The 16964-nt window shown below is 37.2% G+C and overlaps 2 protein-coding genes across 2 annotated transcripts; one reads left to right on the forward strand and one right to left on the reverse strand.

Annotated features, from left to right (window-relative positions):
* On the forward strand, positions 1–5442 carry LOC142985306 (uncharacterized). The gene is made up of 5 exons (XM_076133398.1): positions 1–247; positions 822–975; positions 1605–1718; positions 2394–2540; positions 3713–5442. The coding sequence occupies exons 1-5, from the start codon at positions 98–100 to the stop codon at positions 4855–4857; spliced, it is 1710 nt and encodes a 569-aa protein (XP_075989513.1). The 5' UTR covers positions 1–97; the 3' UTR covers positions 4858–5442.
* Positions 5443–8484: 3042 nt separating this feature from the next.
* On the reverse strand, positions 8485–16588 carry LOC142985275 (uncharacterized). The gene is made up of 7 exons (XM_076133345.1): positions 16387–16588; positions 15584–15719; positions 14909–15032; positions 14281–14385; positions 13463–13570; positions 10022–10087; positions 8485–9638 (listed from the first exon to the last, which is right to left on the reverse strand). The coding sequence occupies exons 1-7, from the start codon at positions 16443–16445 to the stop codon at positions 8497–8499; spliced, it is 1740 nt and encodes a 579-aa protein (XP_075989460.1). The 5' UTR covers positions 16446–16588; the 3' UTR covers positions 8485–8496.
* Between the last annotated feature and the right edge of the window lie 376 nt (positions 16589–16964).

The raw sequence follows: 16964 nt of genomic DNA on the forward strand, positions 1-16964 counted from the left end.
AGTAGTTGTCATGTACCTACGCTAAATGTTTGTTTACAATAAACGTATTTTATTCAAGTTTTAATTAAATAAAATCAAAAAATAAAATAAATAAATTATGGAATCGAATGATTCAAATGATACGACATACGGACAATGCCGCTGCTGCTTAGCGCGGGGCCATCACCGCGATTTGAAAAAGGAATACTTCTTCAATGGCTTTCGTGAAGTTTATTTAGAATTATTCTTGGATATATTTAAATTAGTGGTAAGTTTCAAATCCAATCATCTAATGGCCCTTATAAGGTGTATACAGATATAATTATACGAGAATCCGCAAGCCAAATTTGGCGTGCCAACATCAACAAATAATTTGTATGTACCTACAGAATATAAAATTAATTATCGTATATTTTATATTATTATTATTTGTTAAATTTATTAATTAAATGCATGTTTTAACTTGCCTCGTTCTCCGATAGCAGTAAACAGCGACCTTGTAGTTGCAACAATCCCTTCAACCTTTCCTCGCTTCATTCACATACATACATCATGACATGCAAGACTGCTGAATAAAGGGTTATCTGACTACCAGTCAAATCAGCTACTCCGTATGAATTGTCGAAAACACATTTTAGTATAGAAATACGGTGTAGCGTCGTCGCAGTTTTGTATTTTCGTTGGTATCAAACAAGTGTCTAATAAAATCTTTCAGTGTGTAATAAAACATTATTTACGAAAAAAATTGTATAGCCCGAACATTTTGTAATACGGTTGTTTACCCAGTCAGCTAAAAAATCAGTGGTCAGATACACTACAAATATATTTCATATTGTTTTCAGTTATCAAGCAACATGCACCTAACTTCTCTTATATGTACAAACTGCATACAACGTCTACGAGATGCGACCAGCTTCCGAATGATGGTGGTAAGCACAGAGAAGCAGCTACTCGATGCAGTCTCAACAGATGATAAGGAGGCCATATTTGTTAGTGGTAAGTATCTATAAACTTATATCTACTGATGAAGGCAACAAAACCAACAGGGTAATGTGGAATTAGGCCAGACATGCTCACCAATTGCACTCTTAAATATGAGCTAACATAGTCACATGACTTGGGCACGTTCCTGGATGCCTAAGCGGTACAATAACAAGGACAAACTTTATGTCCCATCCATCTATGGAATGACAGAGTTACATTTGCCTTGCCCACTAATGGTTTACAGACTAGTCAGTAATTTAAACCCATTAACACGTTCACTGCCCAGTGGATTTTAGTCGCACCTAGTTGTTGCATTACGAAACGCGGAGACGCGTCAGGGACAGTGAACCTGTTCATGTCCCACTGCTGGGCAACGGTTCTGGAATGAGGGAGAGGTAATGCCTTGTGTCCACCATCCTGGCCAAGTGTGGGTTAGGGACTTTTCATACCTTCAAATCTGTTCTAAGGAAGTCTTGGGCATGCAAGGTTGCATCACAATATTTTCCTTCACCTTTGAAGCAAGTGATAATTATTTCTAATACACACATTACTTGGAGAATTCATTATTGTGTTGCCTCAGGTGCAACTTAATGAATGATTTTAATAATGAGTACTAAGTGTTATTACCTGTATAATTTCAGTGGAAGAGGACACTCTAGACATGGAAGTGGGTGTGAAGAGAGAAGTGAAGGTGGAGTCAGTGGATTCACACATAGAAGATGATACACTCGGCTATGAGTCTGATTTTGTTAGCGGTAAGTGTAGTTAAGACTTAGTTATATTTTAATGTTTATGGTTACAGTCAGAGCATCTGTAGTGCTATTGTTCAGGGCTAAAGTGTAATAACATGCTGAAAATAGATATTAAAATTGTGCCACATAACATTACATCTTTGTTTTATTAAAACTGTCTGAAAGGGCTTCTGCACGATAACTCAGATGATAATAATAATATTATAATTTATGGGTCTACGCGATTCGTAAATCTTTGTAATAATCAATATGTATCAAAGGGCAACATGTAGAAACACGTATCAATGTTAGGATATATGTTTACCCGACGTTACGATCGCAGATCCCATCGACCGTGGTCACGGGCTTTACCGATGGTTTAAGGCCCGTTGCATTAGAATAGTATGTGTGCAAGTCGCGACTTTAAAATCAGGAGCCCATTCTTTAGTTGGTTTAGTTGTTGAAACAGCTAAAAGTAAATTTAACTCATTATTATCCCACTGCTAGACAAGGGTCTCCTCCAGAAATGAGTCTCATCCACGACACTGAATAACCCCTTTCATGTTTATATGAGTTTAAACGCTATTGAATAGATAAACTACCGCTAAATGTAATTCAGAAACCGGGGGTTAGAGCAGGTTCAAGACTTTATTATTTCATCAAGAACTGTCTTAAAGATGTTTTTTAATAAATTTTCAGACTACGTATCGGACACTCACGACTCAGACCTAGTGCCGGGGGAGGCAGAGCTCCTAGCTCGCTTCAAGAAAGTGCCACCACTGCCCACTAAACTAACACTACCAGATATTTGTTTGGAGTATAGCAGGCAACTACAACTGCTAAGAGGTATGTATAACATAGTTTACATTCATATGCCTGGCCTGGTTTCGCTATACTGTTAGTCACATGTAACAGGGGTCATGTCACACTCTGAGATGCTAATCGCATTTAGCCTGATCCAGAAATCGAGCCAGAGATATCATGATCACACAACATATGTTTGTAAAAGTCCCCACAACAGAAGTTGAGTCTTTAAAATAAGTACCAATCAATGTTTATTTAACCCGCGGTTTCTGAGATACACTTAGCGGTAGTTTATCTATTCAATAGCGTTTAAACTCATATAAAAAACACTATTGACCATACTACCACTTCACTACTAACAAAATCCTCACGAACACTTTAAAAGAGCTCTGTACAGTTGAAGCACTCACAATCAAATGACAACTTTACAACCCTGCAAGCTCTTTTATGCATTCGTTATCAGTGAAAGGTGACAGTGGAGGGGCGTAGATAGCGAGTTGCCAGTTTAATAAACTTAAATTATTATTATTTAGAAATGTGTATGTATATATTTTTTTATTTTTTGGCTGTCTGGTAGACTGTGAAATTAATTTTATACATATTTTTTCTGTTTGTAAATAATTGTATAATTACGGCGACATATTGAGTTGAAAAGACGCATGACGTCATTGAGAGGTGTATGAAATACACCCACGTTTTGTAATAGAGTAATCCTATTGCCATTTACCAAACTCCGTACTGCTATTAAGAATATTTTAAAAAAAAGGTCAATATGTAGTAAATCGAACCTTATAGTCAGCAGTCGGATGCAGTACCGACCTCGCCACTGAGAGAGTCCATTGATTTCATACTTGATCTGGGGGCTATTGGCTATTGGCTGTTGACCTGTTCGTACTTAAGGTGCTCCCGCAGTTATATAACGTTATACAACACTGTGTAACACGATAACAAAACAATTTTAATACAATTTTAGTGCAAATTTGTTTAAAAACAAATGTTATAAGTCAGTTTCTAACGTTATATAACTACTGTGTGGGAGCACCTTTACGTGTACTTATTATTTAGCAGCCAGTCATAATAATATATCGTTAATATATATAAAGCAATTGCAATTAGGAACATTAGAATTGACACAACTTTGTCCATCCAGAATATTTATATAACAATGTTTTTGGTGGGATTATTTTATTAATTAAATTTTCACTATTTTCCAGGTGTCAAAATCGAAGCGCACACGATAACGAAACTGGTGGAAAACTACGAAATTTCAGAAGCTAAACGTACAGCACGAAGGCATTATGTTACTGAAAAATTAGCGCACATCATCAACGCATCGACTATTCTCGAACATTCTAACGTTACTGCGTTCCGAAGCAAAAGTAGGCAGGGATTCCCTTGCTTCTATTGTAGAAATATATGCGATAATATAGACAAATTGAGAGAGCATGCTGCCCAACACAAAAAGCCTGAAATTCAGAAAGTACTGAAAACATACGGACCTGAATGCTTAGTAGTATATGTAGATATAACTAATCTAAAATGTACTCTATGTAATACAAATATACAAAATTTGAACGAACTAAAATCACATTTAACAAATGTACATAAGAAAAAAATGTATTTGGAGTACTCCGATAGAGTTATACCGTTCAAGTTGTCAGATGAGCCGATGTATGAATGTCAAATATGTGGATTTAAATATGAAACTTTTGGAGCTATCGAAAGACATATGAATGTACATTTCAGGAACTATGTTTGCAAAGAATGTGGTACTGGATTTGTCACCAGATATAGATTAAAAGTCCATACGAAAAGCATGCATACAGACGGGACACATCCATGCCAAATATGCGGGAAAATATTCTCTACGAACCAGAAACACAAGAATCATGTCAATTCTGTACATAAATTGATAAAAAGGTTTAAATGTACAAAATGTCCGGAGAGATTCGGTGAATATTTTACGCGGCAAAAACATATGGTACAAGTACACGGTGTCGCGCCATTAAAATATAAATGTAATGTCTGTGAAAAGAGTTTTGATAGACGATATACGCTTTCTAGGCATATGAAAAGAGACCATTTAGAAGAGAGAGATTATCAGTGTGAAATGTGCAGTTATAAATGCTTTACAAAGAATGAGTTAAGAGTACATATGGTGAAACACAATGGTGAACGGATTTATGAATGCTCTGTATGTAAAAAATCGTATGCAAGGAAGAAAACTTTGAAGGAACATATGAGAATTCATAATAATGATAGAAGATTTGCGTGTGCTGTTTGTGGGCAGGCGTTTGTACAAAAATGTAGTTTGAAAGGCCATTTAAAGACTCATCATTTGGAATTTAATATGCAGTAGAGAATAAAAGGTTCGTAGTACTCGTAACCGACGGTCCTGTATGACAATATAATAAATAATAAATAAATAAATAAATATTGTTGGACAACTCACACACGGTCATTTGGTTCCAAACTAAGCAGAGCTTGTACTATGGTAACCAAATAACTGATAAACATACTTATATATTTCTAAATACATACTTATATAGATAAATTGACAACCAGGCTCAGAACAAATACTCGTGTTCATCACACAAAGATTTGTCCCGGGTAGGATCGAACCCACCACACGCGGCACGTAATATGTATGTATGTGAATAAAGTAAGGGAAGTTTGTAAGGATCAGAGGAGTTCTCAAGTCTCTGCTTTCCACTGAGGGAATAAGTCGTGATGTTTTTTATATGTAAAATAAACAAAAATAAGAGTTATGCATTATTAATGATGTTTAATACTTTTCCGGATATTTCTTTTCATTGTACTTGATTGTAAAACATTATATTTATATTATAGACTTTATATTGTTATAACACTTGTATATCATTTAAGAAATTGTATTGTACATATGTAAATAGTTTAATTATGTAATAAATTATATAAAATAGTTTTTTGTTGTTTTCTTGACTTTTGACCTGAGTATACATACAGGCATAGGGACAGACAGTGGAGAGAAAGTCGTGTTATATACACTAATTATAGCTCAAGAACGGCTTAATCGATTTGGCTGAAAATTTGCGGAGAGATAGTACATCGGCAATAGATCGGCGGTTAAATAAAAAGGACAGTGGACGTATACTAAGGAATTAATTAATTATTAATTACTCTTTTCATTCATTTCTCATTCTTTCTATCCATAAAAACCGTTTCCGTACCTTAAATACTATTTATTTTACAAAAACAATAAGTCGTATTGGTTCAGCCGTGTTCTTGTGTTAAGCGCTTGTCAGCACCTTAAAGTACCAGGCTCTCATAACTTACGAACACTTTCTGTCTTGCTATACACTGCCAGCCCAGTATTCAGCTACGTGTATAGCGTTTTCTGTACAGCTCATAAGGTCCTGGTATGAGCAAGAGTCAGGGCACTCCGGGCATGACAACATGTGGGCCATGTCCTCTGTGTCTCCACATCTACAAGAAATATTTGACCTGTCGAGGAAACCCCACCTGGCCATGTTCTCCTTGCTGCGGCCTACCTGGGTTCGCAGCCTATTGAGGGATTTCCAGGTTGACCACGGCGTATTGTGTCCTGGTGGGAGTTCCTCGGCCGGGGGGACAAAGTCTGGAGGTGGAGGGTAGTTTTCACGCCAAATTGTGAGCCTTTTTTGAGACGCAGCGCTGCCACTTAATGGTTGGACACACCTAACAAAACTGTTACGGCTTTTAAGTCGTTGAGGGACACCTTTGTGCCCATTCAAGGGGTGCCGTTGGTCTGTTTCCATTTTGTGTCGTTCTCTGAAAGCAGCAACCTGCCTGCGCACAGCAGGTGGAGCTATTCCGGCTAAAGGATATAGCATTGGTACCGGGGTCGGTTTGAGGCAGCCAGTTATAATCCGGCACGTGTCGTTTAATGCTACATCTACTTGTTTCGCATGAGCCGATCTACTCCACACTGGGGCGGCGTATTCCGCTGCTGAGTAACAAAGAGCCAGTCCTGTGGTGCGCAGAACATGGGGTGAAGCTCCCCACTTGGTGTTGGTAAGGCGTCTCAGCAGGTTATTACGTGCAGTAACCTTGTGCTTCACATGTTTGCAGTTCTCTTTGTAATTAAGTGACCTGTCTAGAATAATTCCCAGGTATTTCGGACTGGAGCAGTGTTCAATTGGAACTCCCTGCCACTTAATTTCGAGAGGTCTATTGGCTTCTCTATTGCGTAGATGGAAGGCACAGGTTTGGGTTTTGGAAGGGTTTGGCTTGAGTGCGTTATCCTTGTAATATTGACTCAGATCGTCAAGAGCCCTGTTAAGGCAGTCTTCAACTGCTTCGAAAGATGACGACTGTGAGGTCAGTGCGAGATCGTCTGCATAGAGGAACCGTTTAGTATTCACGGTGGCAGGTTGATCGTTAGTATAAATGTTGAAGAGTAGAGGTGCCAGTACACTTCCCTGAGGTAGACCATTTTTTTGTGAGTGCCATCGGCTTTTGTTTGGCTGCAGGTGTACTTGAAAGCGGCGGTTTCTAAGGAGTTCACTCAGGATTCTCACAAAGTTGAAATCGCCAGTTAGTTCCTCAACCTTCCAGAGCAGTCGCTTCAGGTTAACCGTGTCATAGGCTGCTGATAGGTCCACAAAGACGGCTCCCGTTATCATGCCCAGCTCGAATCCGTCCTCAATGTGCTGAGTGAGGTTAAGAGTCTGACCGCAGCAGGATTTACCGGGTCTAAACCCTGCCTGCTCAGGGATCAACATAGAGTCCGTTTTTGGAATGAGACGGGTGAGCAGCAACCTTTCAAAAAGTTTGTAGGTGTGGCATAAAAGTGAAATAGGCCGGAAATTTATACAAAGTGTTATAAAAGTGTTATACACTATTTTAAATTAATATTATAATTTGTTTGCCATCGACACGCTAAGAAGAAGAAGAATAACTTACGAAGAGATCTTTTTATAAATTCGTAGACAAAGTTTGTATTTTGCGACATCTGTCGTGCAGTAGCTGAATGAATACAAAAATCGAATAGTTGTATTGTATTAATTCAAATACTGCACGACAGATGTCGCTACTAAACATGATTATTTCAAGAGACCTCTTCGTAAGTTATGAGACCCCGGTACATAAAACTTTGTAAACGTAATTTCGTACGACACGAACATACTCATTCCAGAAAATCTTTTTGTTAAGTTTATTTAAGCCTAAATATATGTATCCTGATGTTATATGCCTACTTTTTAATAAAGGTAGCTGTGAATCTATTTTCTGTGTATCCGATTTGGCTTAAAATAGTGGGGATGTGTGGTGTATCCGCAATAGATGAGCGGTTAAATAAAAAGTGCAGTGGATTGCGATTAATTATTAATCTAGCTGACCATGCGAACTTCGCACTGCTTTATCAATTCTTTATTTTGTAAATCCTATATTTATTTTGCATTTTTTTTCTCTCTTTAAGAATTACCATCCTCCTACTTCAAAGGAATATTATAAAAGGAATTAATTAGCCAAATCGGTTTAATTACTCCAGAGATTTGCGCTTATTGACAAATTTAGTGATTAATTTTTATATTATAGACTAGCTGACCCGCGCAGCTTCCGCTTACGAATTTACTTTGTATTATTTTGTTTTTTTCTCTCCATAAAAACCTTTCCCGTGTCCTAAAGACAATTTTACAAAAATATGAGTCGAATTGGTTGAGCCGTTCTTGAGTTTAGCGCTAAACAACAGATTCGAGTACCAGGCTCTCATAAGTTACGAAGAGGTCTTTTGATATTAGAATCGTAGACAGTTGATAAATAATATATCAATTTTTTTATTATATTAATTCAGCTACTGCACGGCAGATGTCGCTACTAAGAAGTTCATTTATTATTCATAGCGCTGAAATTCGACTATTGACGCCTTCTGCATTAACCGCTTCATTTACAATACTCATGCCTGCAGGAAATGCAAAGTCAACCTTTAGTCCCTAGAAGGTATAGAAACACAAATAAAACAAACAAATAGTATAGAAATCTATTTATTATCAGGTTTATTATACACAATGAGTTGTTCACCCTCCATATCAGCATGGTGAACTCTAATATGATTCCTCAAACTGCACTTTTGAACAAACGCCTGCCCGCAAGCCCCACACGACCATCTTTTATCATTCCGATGAATTTTCAAATGTTCCCGCAAAGTTTTCGCGCGCGCAAACTTTTTATGACAATGTTCACATTCGAATTTCTTTTCCCCGGAATGTACGATCATATGACAAGTTAAATCACTGGGAAATTTAAACAACATCCCGCAAATCCCACAACTATGTTTTGGCTCTTTAATTACTTTCAAATGCTCAGTTCTGATGTGAGAATTCAAACTAATATGCGAATTATATTTCTTAGCGCATAACCTACAAGTCAAATTCAAAGATCGTTTGTGTACTTCGACCAAATGTCGCATTCGTAATCTCGAGGATGCGAAACTTTCATTACAAATAGCGCATAGAAAAGACATTTTTTTATGCGTATACCTAATATGACTTCGTAAAGATTGACCAGAACGGAAAACTTTACCGCAAATGTCGCAACGAGTAGATTTTTCATTTAAATGCATTTGTATATGCGCGCGTAATCGATCAGCTAACAAAAAACATCGTCCACAAACATCACAAACATGATCACTGCTATGCGTATTCATATGCACAGATAACGTTCTGAAAAACAGAAATTCATTTTTACAAATATAACATTTGTATTTTCCATCATCTAAATAGTAAGGCAAAATTGAATCCGCGGGCTTTTTCTTGTCATTCATATTGAATTTGAGGTTATGTTCATCTGTCAAATGTGTGACCAAAGATTCTAGAGTGTCTAATTTTTTTTTACAGATCTTACAAGTGATGTTACTAACATTTGCTTTAATTCTATCGTGGGGTCTTGTTATACTTTTTAATATTGTTTCAAAATTGACATTCTCGTGACACTGATCGATGTGAGATTTTAATTCGTCGAAAGCGACTTGTTGCTTATTACAATAAAGACAATTAAAATATCCTTTGGTCGATTTAAAAGGCACGATTGTGGAATTTTCTAGTAATAAGCAGACGTTTCTTCTTGGTTTTATGTACTTGATCTCCGCTGGGAAAGCAACTCCTTTTGATTTGCATGAGGTACCTGCAAATAAAAATAAAACAAGGTTATTAAAAATGACTGACTCGTGACCGAGTCAAAAGTTACTCTGTAAAGAATGCTTTAACCAATCCCAATATTTTACGGCCCGTTTCAAGGCTTCTAGGTAAGTGTCAGATTATTATTTTAAAAAGACTGCTCCCACACAAAGAACACCCAGACCCGAAACAACAACTTGTGGATCGCACTAATATTTGTTTTGTGTGGGAATCGAACCCACGACCTCTCTATGTACTGGTAGTGGCGTAGTCATCGCCTTAACCATTGCGCCACGGAGGCTACATTATCACTGATTAATATTGGCTACTTTTAACATATTTTGAAGAACTATAACTGGTTGATTAAAATGGTACATAAAAAAAACTTACTTTTTCCATTTTTCTTTATTGTACTAATTGAAGTATTCTTTTTAATATCCTTTTTGGCTTTGACACCTGAAATAATTAAATATATTACATTTTTTTTTTTTTTTTTTTTTTTTTTTTTTTTTTATTTAGCCTGTTTCTATGTCCCACTGCTGAGCAAAGGCCTCTCCCCTGAGTTTCCAGTCCCCTCGGTCGATTGTTGCGTCTGGCCATCCATGCAGGAACGCATCCAGGTCATCCCGCCATCTCCGTTTAGGCCTTCCTCTTCGGCGCCGACCATCTTGTGGCGTCCACTTCGTGGCAATGTTAGCCCATCTTTCGGTGTGCATTCGGTGAACATGCCCGGCCCAATCCCACTTTAGCCTAGCGGTTTTCTTCCCTACATCGGCTATGCACGTTTTGGAGCGTAGCGTTGAGTTCCGGACGTGATCCGTCCTCTTTACTCCAAGAATGCTACGCTCCATAGCTCTCTGACAAACCTTCAATTTGGACTTCTGAATCTCAGTCAGGGACCATGTTTGGGCACCGTAGGTTAGGATGGGCAGTATACACATGTCGACGAGCTTCCGCTTTAAGGTGAGTGGAAGGTTACCCTTCATTAGATGCTTCATGGACCAGAAGCTCTTCCAGGCGTTCTCAATACGTCTTTCAACCTCTTTGTGTTGCCTGTTGTTGAACGAGACTATCTGGCCCAAGTAGACATATTCGTCGACATAGTGTATGACATGCCCATCAACCTCGATCCTACGCGTCGTGCTATTGGTCATGACCTGAGTCTTTGTCCGATTCATATGAAGTCCAGCTTGAAGGCTTGCTGTGCTCAGATCTTGAAGCATCAACTGGAGCTCGGATGCCGATGTTGAAAAAAGGACAATGTCGTCGGCGAACCGGAGATTTGTCAATCTTTTATCGTCAATAATAATGCCTTGTGACTGCCACGGAACCGCTAGGCTACGGAAAACTTCCTCCAGGGTACTCGTAAATAGTTTCGGAGACAGCGGGTCCCCCTGTTTGACGCCTTTTTCTATCTGGAAGGATTGACCAGAAGACTGAACCTCTGCTGTACTATTGTCATATATGGTTTTTATGAGTTGGATGTAACCAGGCTCTATGTTTTGATTGATGAGGGCTGTTTCTATTGCAAAATGTGTAATACTATCAAAGGCTTTGGAATAATCTACAAACGCTACATATAGCGGTTTATTAAATTCAGAAAATTTTTCAATTATTTGATTTAGGGTATGAAGATGGTCAGTAGTTGAGAAACCAGGACGGAACGCGGCTTGCTCGGGAGGTTGATGTTTGTCTAATTGGCCACTAATGCGATTTTCTATGATTTTCATAAAGGCTTTATAGAGATGAGAACTTAGACTTATAGGACGATAGTTAGTAATTTCGCTTTTATCGCCTTTTTTATGAAGTAAGATGATATTGGAGTGACAAAATTTTGTTGGGACTTGACTTTTCTGGAGTATTGAATTAAATAATTTTGTAATATGGGGTAGAAGTGTGGGTTTCCCAAATACTAAAGCTTCAGTGCTGATTCCATCGGGACCTGGGCTTCTGTCAAATTTCATGTTGTGCAACACTTTGTTTACTTCTTCCTCAGTTATCGGAGCGACATCATTGGTTAATTGAGACTGACTTTTGTTGATTTTTGTGGGATCTGAATATAAGGACTCGAAAAATTTGGTGGTAATATTAGTAATTTGCTCTCGGCTGCTTTGCTTTCTACCTGTCTCGTCTTTAAGGCTAGTAATCCACGATTTTCCTTTGCTGATTCCTTGTCTAGCTACTCTTAGTGATCTGTTTCTTATCAGTGCTGATTGGACAAGAGATGTGTTGTAGTTTCGGATGTCACTTCTAATGCTACGTTTTACTAATTTATCTATATTACGATAATCTAAAGAACCAAACTTCAGGGTATTTCTTTTATCAATTAATATTTTTGTATGTTGGGATAGTTTGCTATTGTTTTTTCGCTTTCGTGGAAGGTTTTTACACGCTAGTGTTATACTTTTAACTAAATTATTGTATTGCATTTCTACATCTTCGATGTCAGTGTTTAAAAGTGAAAATTGATTTTGCAATTCTAAATTGTATTGATCGAAACAGGAAGTAAATATGGAGCTGTCTATTATATTAAACCGTTTGGAAAATTGTGTTTTGCGGAGAATTTTAAAATCAAATTTTAGTTTTGCTCTTACGGGTCTATGATCGGAGCTGAATTTAATTTGATTGATAATGCCTATGTCGTTAATTATTTTGTTGTCTTTAGTAAGGATAAAATCTATTTCGTTAGTGGTGTTAGTGTCTGGTGATATCCAGGTCCAACGTCTTTGATTCGTTTTTGGAAAATAACTGTTGCAAACCTTTAGGCTTTGACCGAACGCAAACTGAAGAAGCCGATTGCCACGTGAATTTCGATTTCCCAATCCGTATGGTCCTAAGACGCTTTCGTTATCCAATTCTTGCCTAGTACCTAATTTGGCGTTAAAATCACCAAGAACAATATTATAGGTGCCCCGATGTTCGTCGCAAGCTTTGTTCAGAAGGTCATAAAAATCTTCAACCTCATCATCAGTGTGAGAAGAAGTTGGTGCATAAACTTGGATTACTGTGATAGTGTGTTTTGGTGTGATTCGGAATTCTAAAACGGCTATTCTTTCAGAATAACTACAAAATTCTATTATGTTATCCTTCCACTTTTTAGCGACAAGAAAACCTACTCCGTATAGTCCGCTGGTGGTGCCAAAGTGATAGAATATGTTATCATCTCTCTCAATAGTGTTTTCGCCTTCTCTTCTAACTTCAGCAAGACCTATAATGTCCCACTTTATGTGTTTGAGAGCGTGCTCTAGTTCTAAGAGTCTTTCCTCTTTCAGCAAAGTTCTTACATTATAAGTCAAAATATTTAGATTATCAGAGTCCATAGATCGCGCTTGGTTCGTTTGACGGGGGATCGATGTTAACGCCCGGTGATTCTTAGCACCCCTGGCTCCAGCACGGTTCCAGCTTCCGTCATCACCGGAGGTACTGGAGTCGCCGGGCACTCGGGGCCTATTATTATTATCGTACTAATATTATAAATGCGAAAATTTGGATGTTTGTTAATCAACCACGTCAAAACTACTGAATGGATTTTGATGAAATTTGGTACACTGATAGTTTATAGTCCAGATTAGCACATAGGATACTTTTTACGCCAGAAAATCGTCTTTTCGTCGCTTGAACACGCTAATCTCAGGAACTACTAGTCTGATTTGAAAAATGATTTTAGTGATGGATAGCCTATTTAATAAGGAAGGCTTATATAACATCACGCTACGACCAACAGGAGCAGAGTACCAGTAAAAAATGTTACAAAAACGGGGAAAATTATGACAAATTCTCTCTTTTGTGACGCAAGCGAAGTTGCTAGTTTTCTAATATAGCAATACTTACTTTGAATTGTGGCATCATTTTTCACAACTGGTAATTTTCCTGCGCCTGACCTCTCACTGGTCGTGTTCGTCACTCCGGGCAATGAGAGTGATGTAATAGAGAGTGTACCTGTGTATTGTACATACTATAAACAAAATCTTTCACATTTGGCTAATTGACTGGGTTAACTAAAAAATATTAAACTTGTACTCTGAAAAGTTACATCCGAAATCCTCCCGCTGTGCATTTTTTTTTTCGTAAATAATGTTGAAATTGCAATTATTACAGACTGAAACATTTTATTAGTCAATCATTTGATACCAACGGAAATAAGACACTGTGACGTCACTACGTCATTTTAATTTCCTTTTCAAAAAACAACTCGCGCACTAAGAATTGCTCTTGTGTCGCGAGGACTTTTACAAACATACAAACAACGTACACAAAGTACAAACACCGAAACAACTATTTGTGGATCGCACTAATTATTGTTTCATGTGGGAATCGAACCCACGACGTCTCGACACAATGGTAACGGCGTGGTGACCTTAACCACTGTGCCACGGACGCGATCAATTGTATGTTTGTAAAAAAAACTACAAAGTCTAATTTTAACGTTTTTTATATGAGTTTAAACGCTATTGAATAGATAAACTACCGCTAAATGTACCTCAGAAACCGGGGATAAATAAACTAGATGGGTTACCCCCGGTTTTTAAGTACATTAAGCGGTAGTTTATCTATTCAGTAGTGTTTAAACTCATTAAAAAAAAGCTATTGAATAGATAAACTACCGCTAAATGTACCTAGAAATCAATAAATTAAGAGAATAATCTTACCGTCTTTATCAGAAGTGTAGTCTTCATTATAATTATCAAAATCATTTGTTATATTATTTTTATGTTCTTCTAATTTTACTTCATTTGGTACATCAGCTATTTTCACTGAAATAAGAAAATAATACGAATACAGCAGTGTTTTTGTACAATATAGATATAATACTGAATTTTACTAACTACTGATAAGTGGACTCAAGGCCTAACCCCTCCCTCATTACGGGAGGAGACCCTTGACCAGCAGTGGGACATGAATGGGTAAAATTTATTTATTTATTACTGATAAGCCGAGTGGTATAAGTTGGTACCTCCCACGCAAGTGATTGCAGGTTCAAACCCGACGCAGCACACTAATGACTTTTCCAAGTGATGTGTGTATTAGTAATAATGATCACTTGTTCTAACGGTGAAGGAAAACATTGTGATGAAACTTTGTATACCTGAGAGTTGTTTAGTTTAGTTCTTGAAGGTATGCAAAGTCCCTGAAGTCCCCACGCTATATATAAAACGGCATTGGTAAATTGCCTCATGGTCGAACTTGCTACCACATGCGTGGGAGGTACCAACGTATACCACTCGGCTATCTCTTAGTTTAGATAGTTTAATGAAAACAATTTTAATCATTACTTACTTGTTAAATTACTTTTCAACCTCACTTGACACGCCACGACACGTTGTTTGAACTGCATAGCGTTACGTAAATGTGTGATACAAACTTCACATATTTGATCCTTTGAGGTCTCTCGCTTAGGCCACTGGAATGAGAAATAAATTGTGTTTAAATACAATAATATAGTGTTTCGGTGCAGTTATTTTAGTAATCACACTACTTTTCATATAAAAGAATGCAGACCATGGCGCAGTGGTTAAGGTGATTAACACGCCACTACTATTGCGTGGGTTTGATTCCTACACGGGACAATTGTTTGTGCAATCCACAAATAGTTATTTCGAGTTTGGTTGTAATTTGTGTCATCAAATAAGTTTAGGTATTTTATTATTTTAATCTATACTAATATTATAAAGCTGAAAAGTTTGTTTGTTTGTTTGAACGGACTAATCTCAGGAACTACTGGACCGATTTGACGCAAGCGAAGTTGCGCAGGTCAGCTAGTTTAAACATACACCAACCATAATAAACCATGATCTTAATGTTAGTGTCATTTCTTTTTATTAAAGAATTTTAAGTACCACTTGGTAATTATTATTCTTTTATAAAAAAATTATAACAAAAATCAAATCATTTTATATCTTTTACTTAGGAGGTATCTACTTCTTCACTACTAATAAGTTATTTAATACTTACAGTTAAATTAAAGCATTCTTCAAACATTTGTCCGTACACCTCAGTTTGTCCCATCCACTCGTACTTGCCCCATATATCCTTGATACATAACAGCTCTAGGCAGCAACAACACACTGCATAGTTAGAAACCGTACCACTGAAATTTAATAAAACAAATTGGACTTGTTAATGGCCCACTGCTTGGTCAGGGTCTCCTCCTGTAATGAGGGAGGGGTTATGCCTTGAGTCCACCACGCTGGCCCAAAGCAGGTTGGGGAATTAAATAGGAATATTATTATTTACAGATATTCTGGTTGCGAAAGGTATGCTCAGACCATTTGGTCATGTAGTAAGAATTAATTAATGTGGAATTTTAAATAAAATTTACTGTGTATAAGGAAAGGCAATGAGAAGATGCCCTGGAAAGACATACACAGATCATATCAGTGATGTCTTGTTCAAAGGTTTGGGTAAACTTGTAACCAGCATTCCTCTAAGACAACATGTATTAATGTGAATGAAGCAAAGGAAGTTTGTAAGGATTGTACCAAGTGGCGTTCTCTGATCACTGCCTACCCTTATGGAAAATAGGCGTGATTTTGTGTATGTATATATGTACCGTAAATAATTGAGTTTTATATTCATTTAAATCTAATTAGATCATAATAATAATATGTAGGTACTTAAAAACTACCAATACCGGCCCATTTTTTCTCGTAGTAAACTATTAAATTTCTTGCTAGAGGCAAGGAAATACATCGTATATTACAAAAACTATGTCATAACAAGGTGTTTATATGAAAATATGCATTAAATTTACTTACATTGAAGATTCTGATAAGTCCGTTCCCGAAATGGGAGTTGTTGTCGCTACTTCACTCATATTGCAATCACTTTATTCACTATTCATCTTTTTTCGAATACGAATGATTTATAGAAGAACAATACTTATTACCAATTCAAAACAAATTATTTGGGTTTAGGAAAAAAAATACTAACAATCACAGCGTTAACAATCTGACTCATTCTGACAGTGACAGGTAAATAATAGTGTTGTGACTATTCGATCGATTGGTATTGTGGGGTCAAAAAGGGGTCTTGAATAAATATCAATGGGATTCTTGTTTGGCTTAGTAAGCCATAAAGCGCCCCTAGTGTCGCGTAGCAACAACAAACACAGTTAAACTTTGAAGGGTTTGGTTACACGTTCATGTAAACGCAAGGGGTGACTTGCAAAATCCAAGCCTTATCATACGCAAGTACAATTGAATTATGGCTGCATTGTTTATATTGTCGAGTTAAAGTTGCATTTATTAATTCATTCATGCTAAGGACTACTTTTACAGGATTGACTCAATACAACAGACATTATCATTATTAACTATTCGGGTACAGAGCCTCA

This window comes from Anticarsia gemmatalis, chromosome 29 (genome assembly GCF_050436995.1).
Source record: "Anticarsia gemmatalis isolate Benzon Research Colony breed Stoneville strain chromosome 29, ilAntGemm2 primary, whole genome shotgun sequence".
In the NCBI taxonomy this organism is placed as follows: Eukaryota; Metazoa; Arthropoda; class Insecta; order Lepidoptera; family Erebidae; genus Anticarsia; species Anticarsia gemmatalis.

What these genes read in the sequence shown, in the direction of transcription:
- LOC142985275 (XM_076133345.1), bottom strand. Translation starts at nt 16,445, where the DNA reads ATGAGTGAAGTAGCGACAACAACTCCCATTTCGGGAACGGACTTATCA. An exon ending in GACTTATCAGAATCTTCAAT is followed by an intron (nt 15,720 to 16,386) that starts GTAAGTAAATTT and finishes ATTAAATTTCAG; the next exon opens with TGGTACGGTTTCTAACTATG. An exon ending in CTACACTTCTGATAAAGACG is followed by an intron (nt 13,571 to 14,280) that starts GTAAGATTATTC and finishes TACAATACACAG; the next exon opens with GTACACTCTCTATTACATCA.
- LOC142985306 (XM_076133398.1), top strand. Translation starts at nt 98, where the DNA reads ATGGAATCGAATGATTCAAATGATACGACATACGGACAATGCCGCTGC. An exon ending in TGGATATATTTAAATTAGTG is followed by an intron (nt 248 to 821) that starts GTAAGTTTCAAA and finishes TATTGTTTTCAG; the next exon opens with TTATCAAGCAACATGCACCT. An exon ending in TGAGTCTGATTTTGTTAGCG is followed by an intron (nt 1,719 to 2,393) that starts GTAAGTGTAGTT and finishes ATAAATTTTCAG; the next exon opens with ACTACGTATCGGACACTCAC.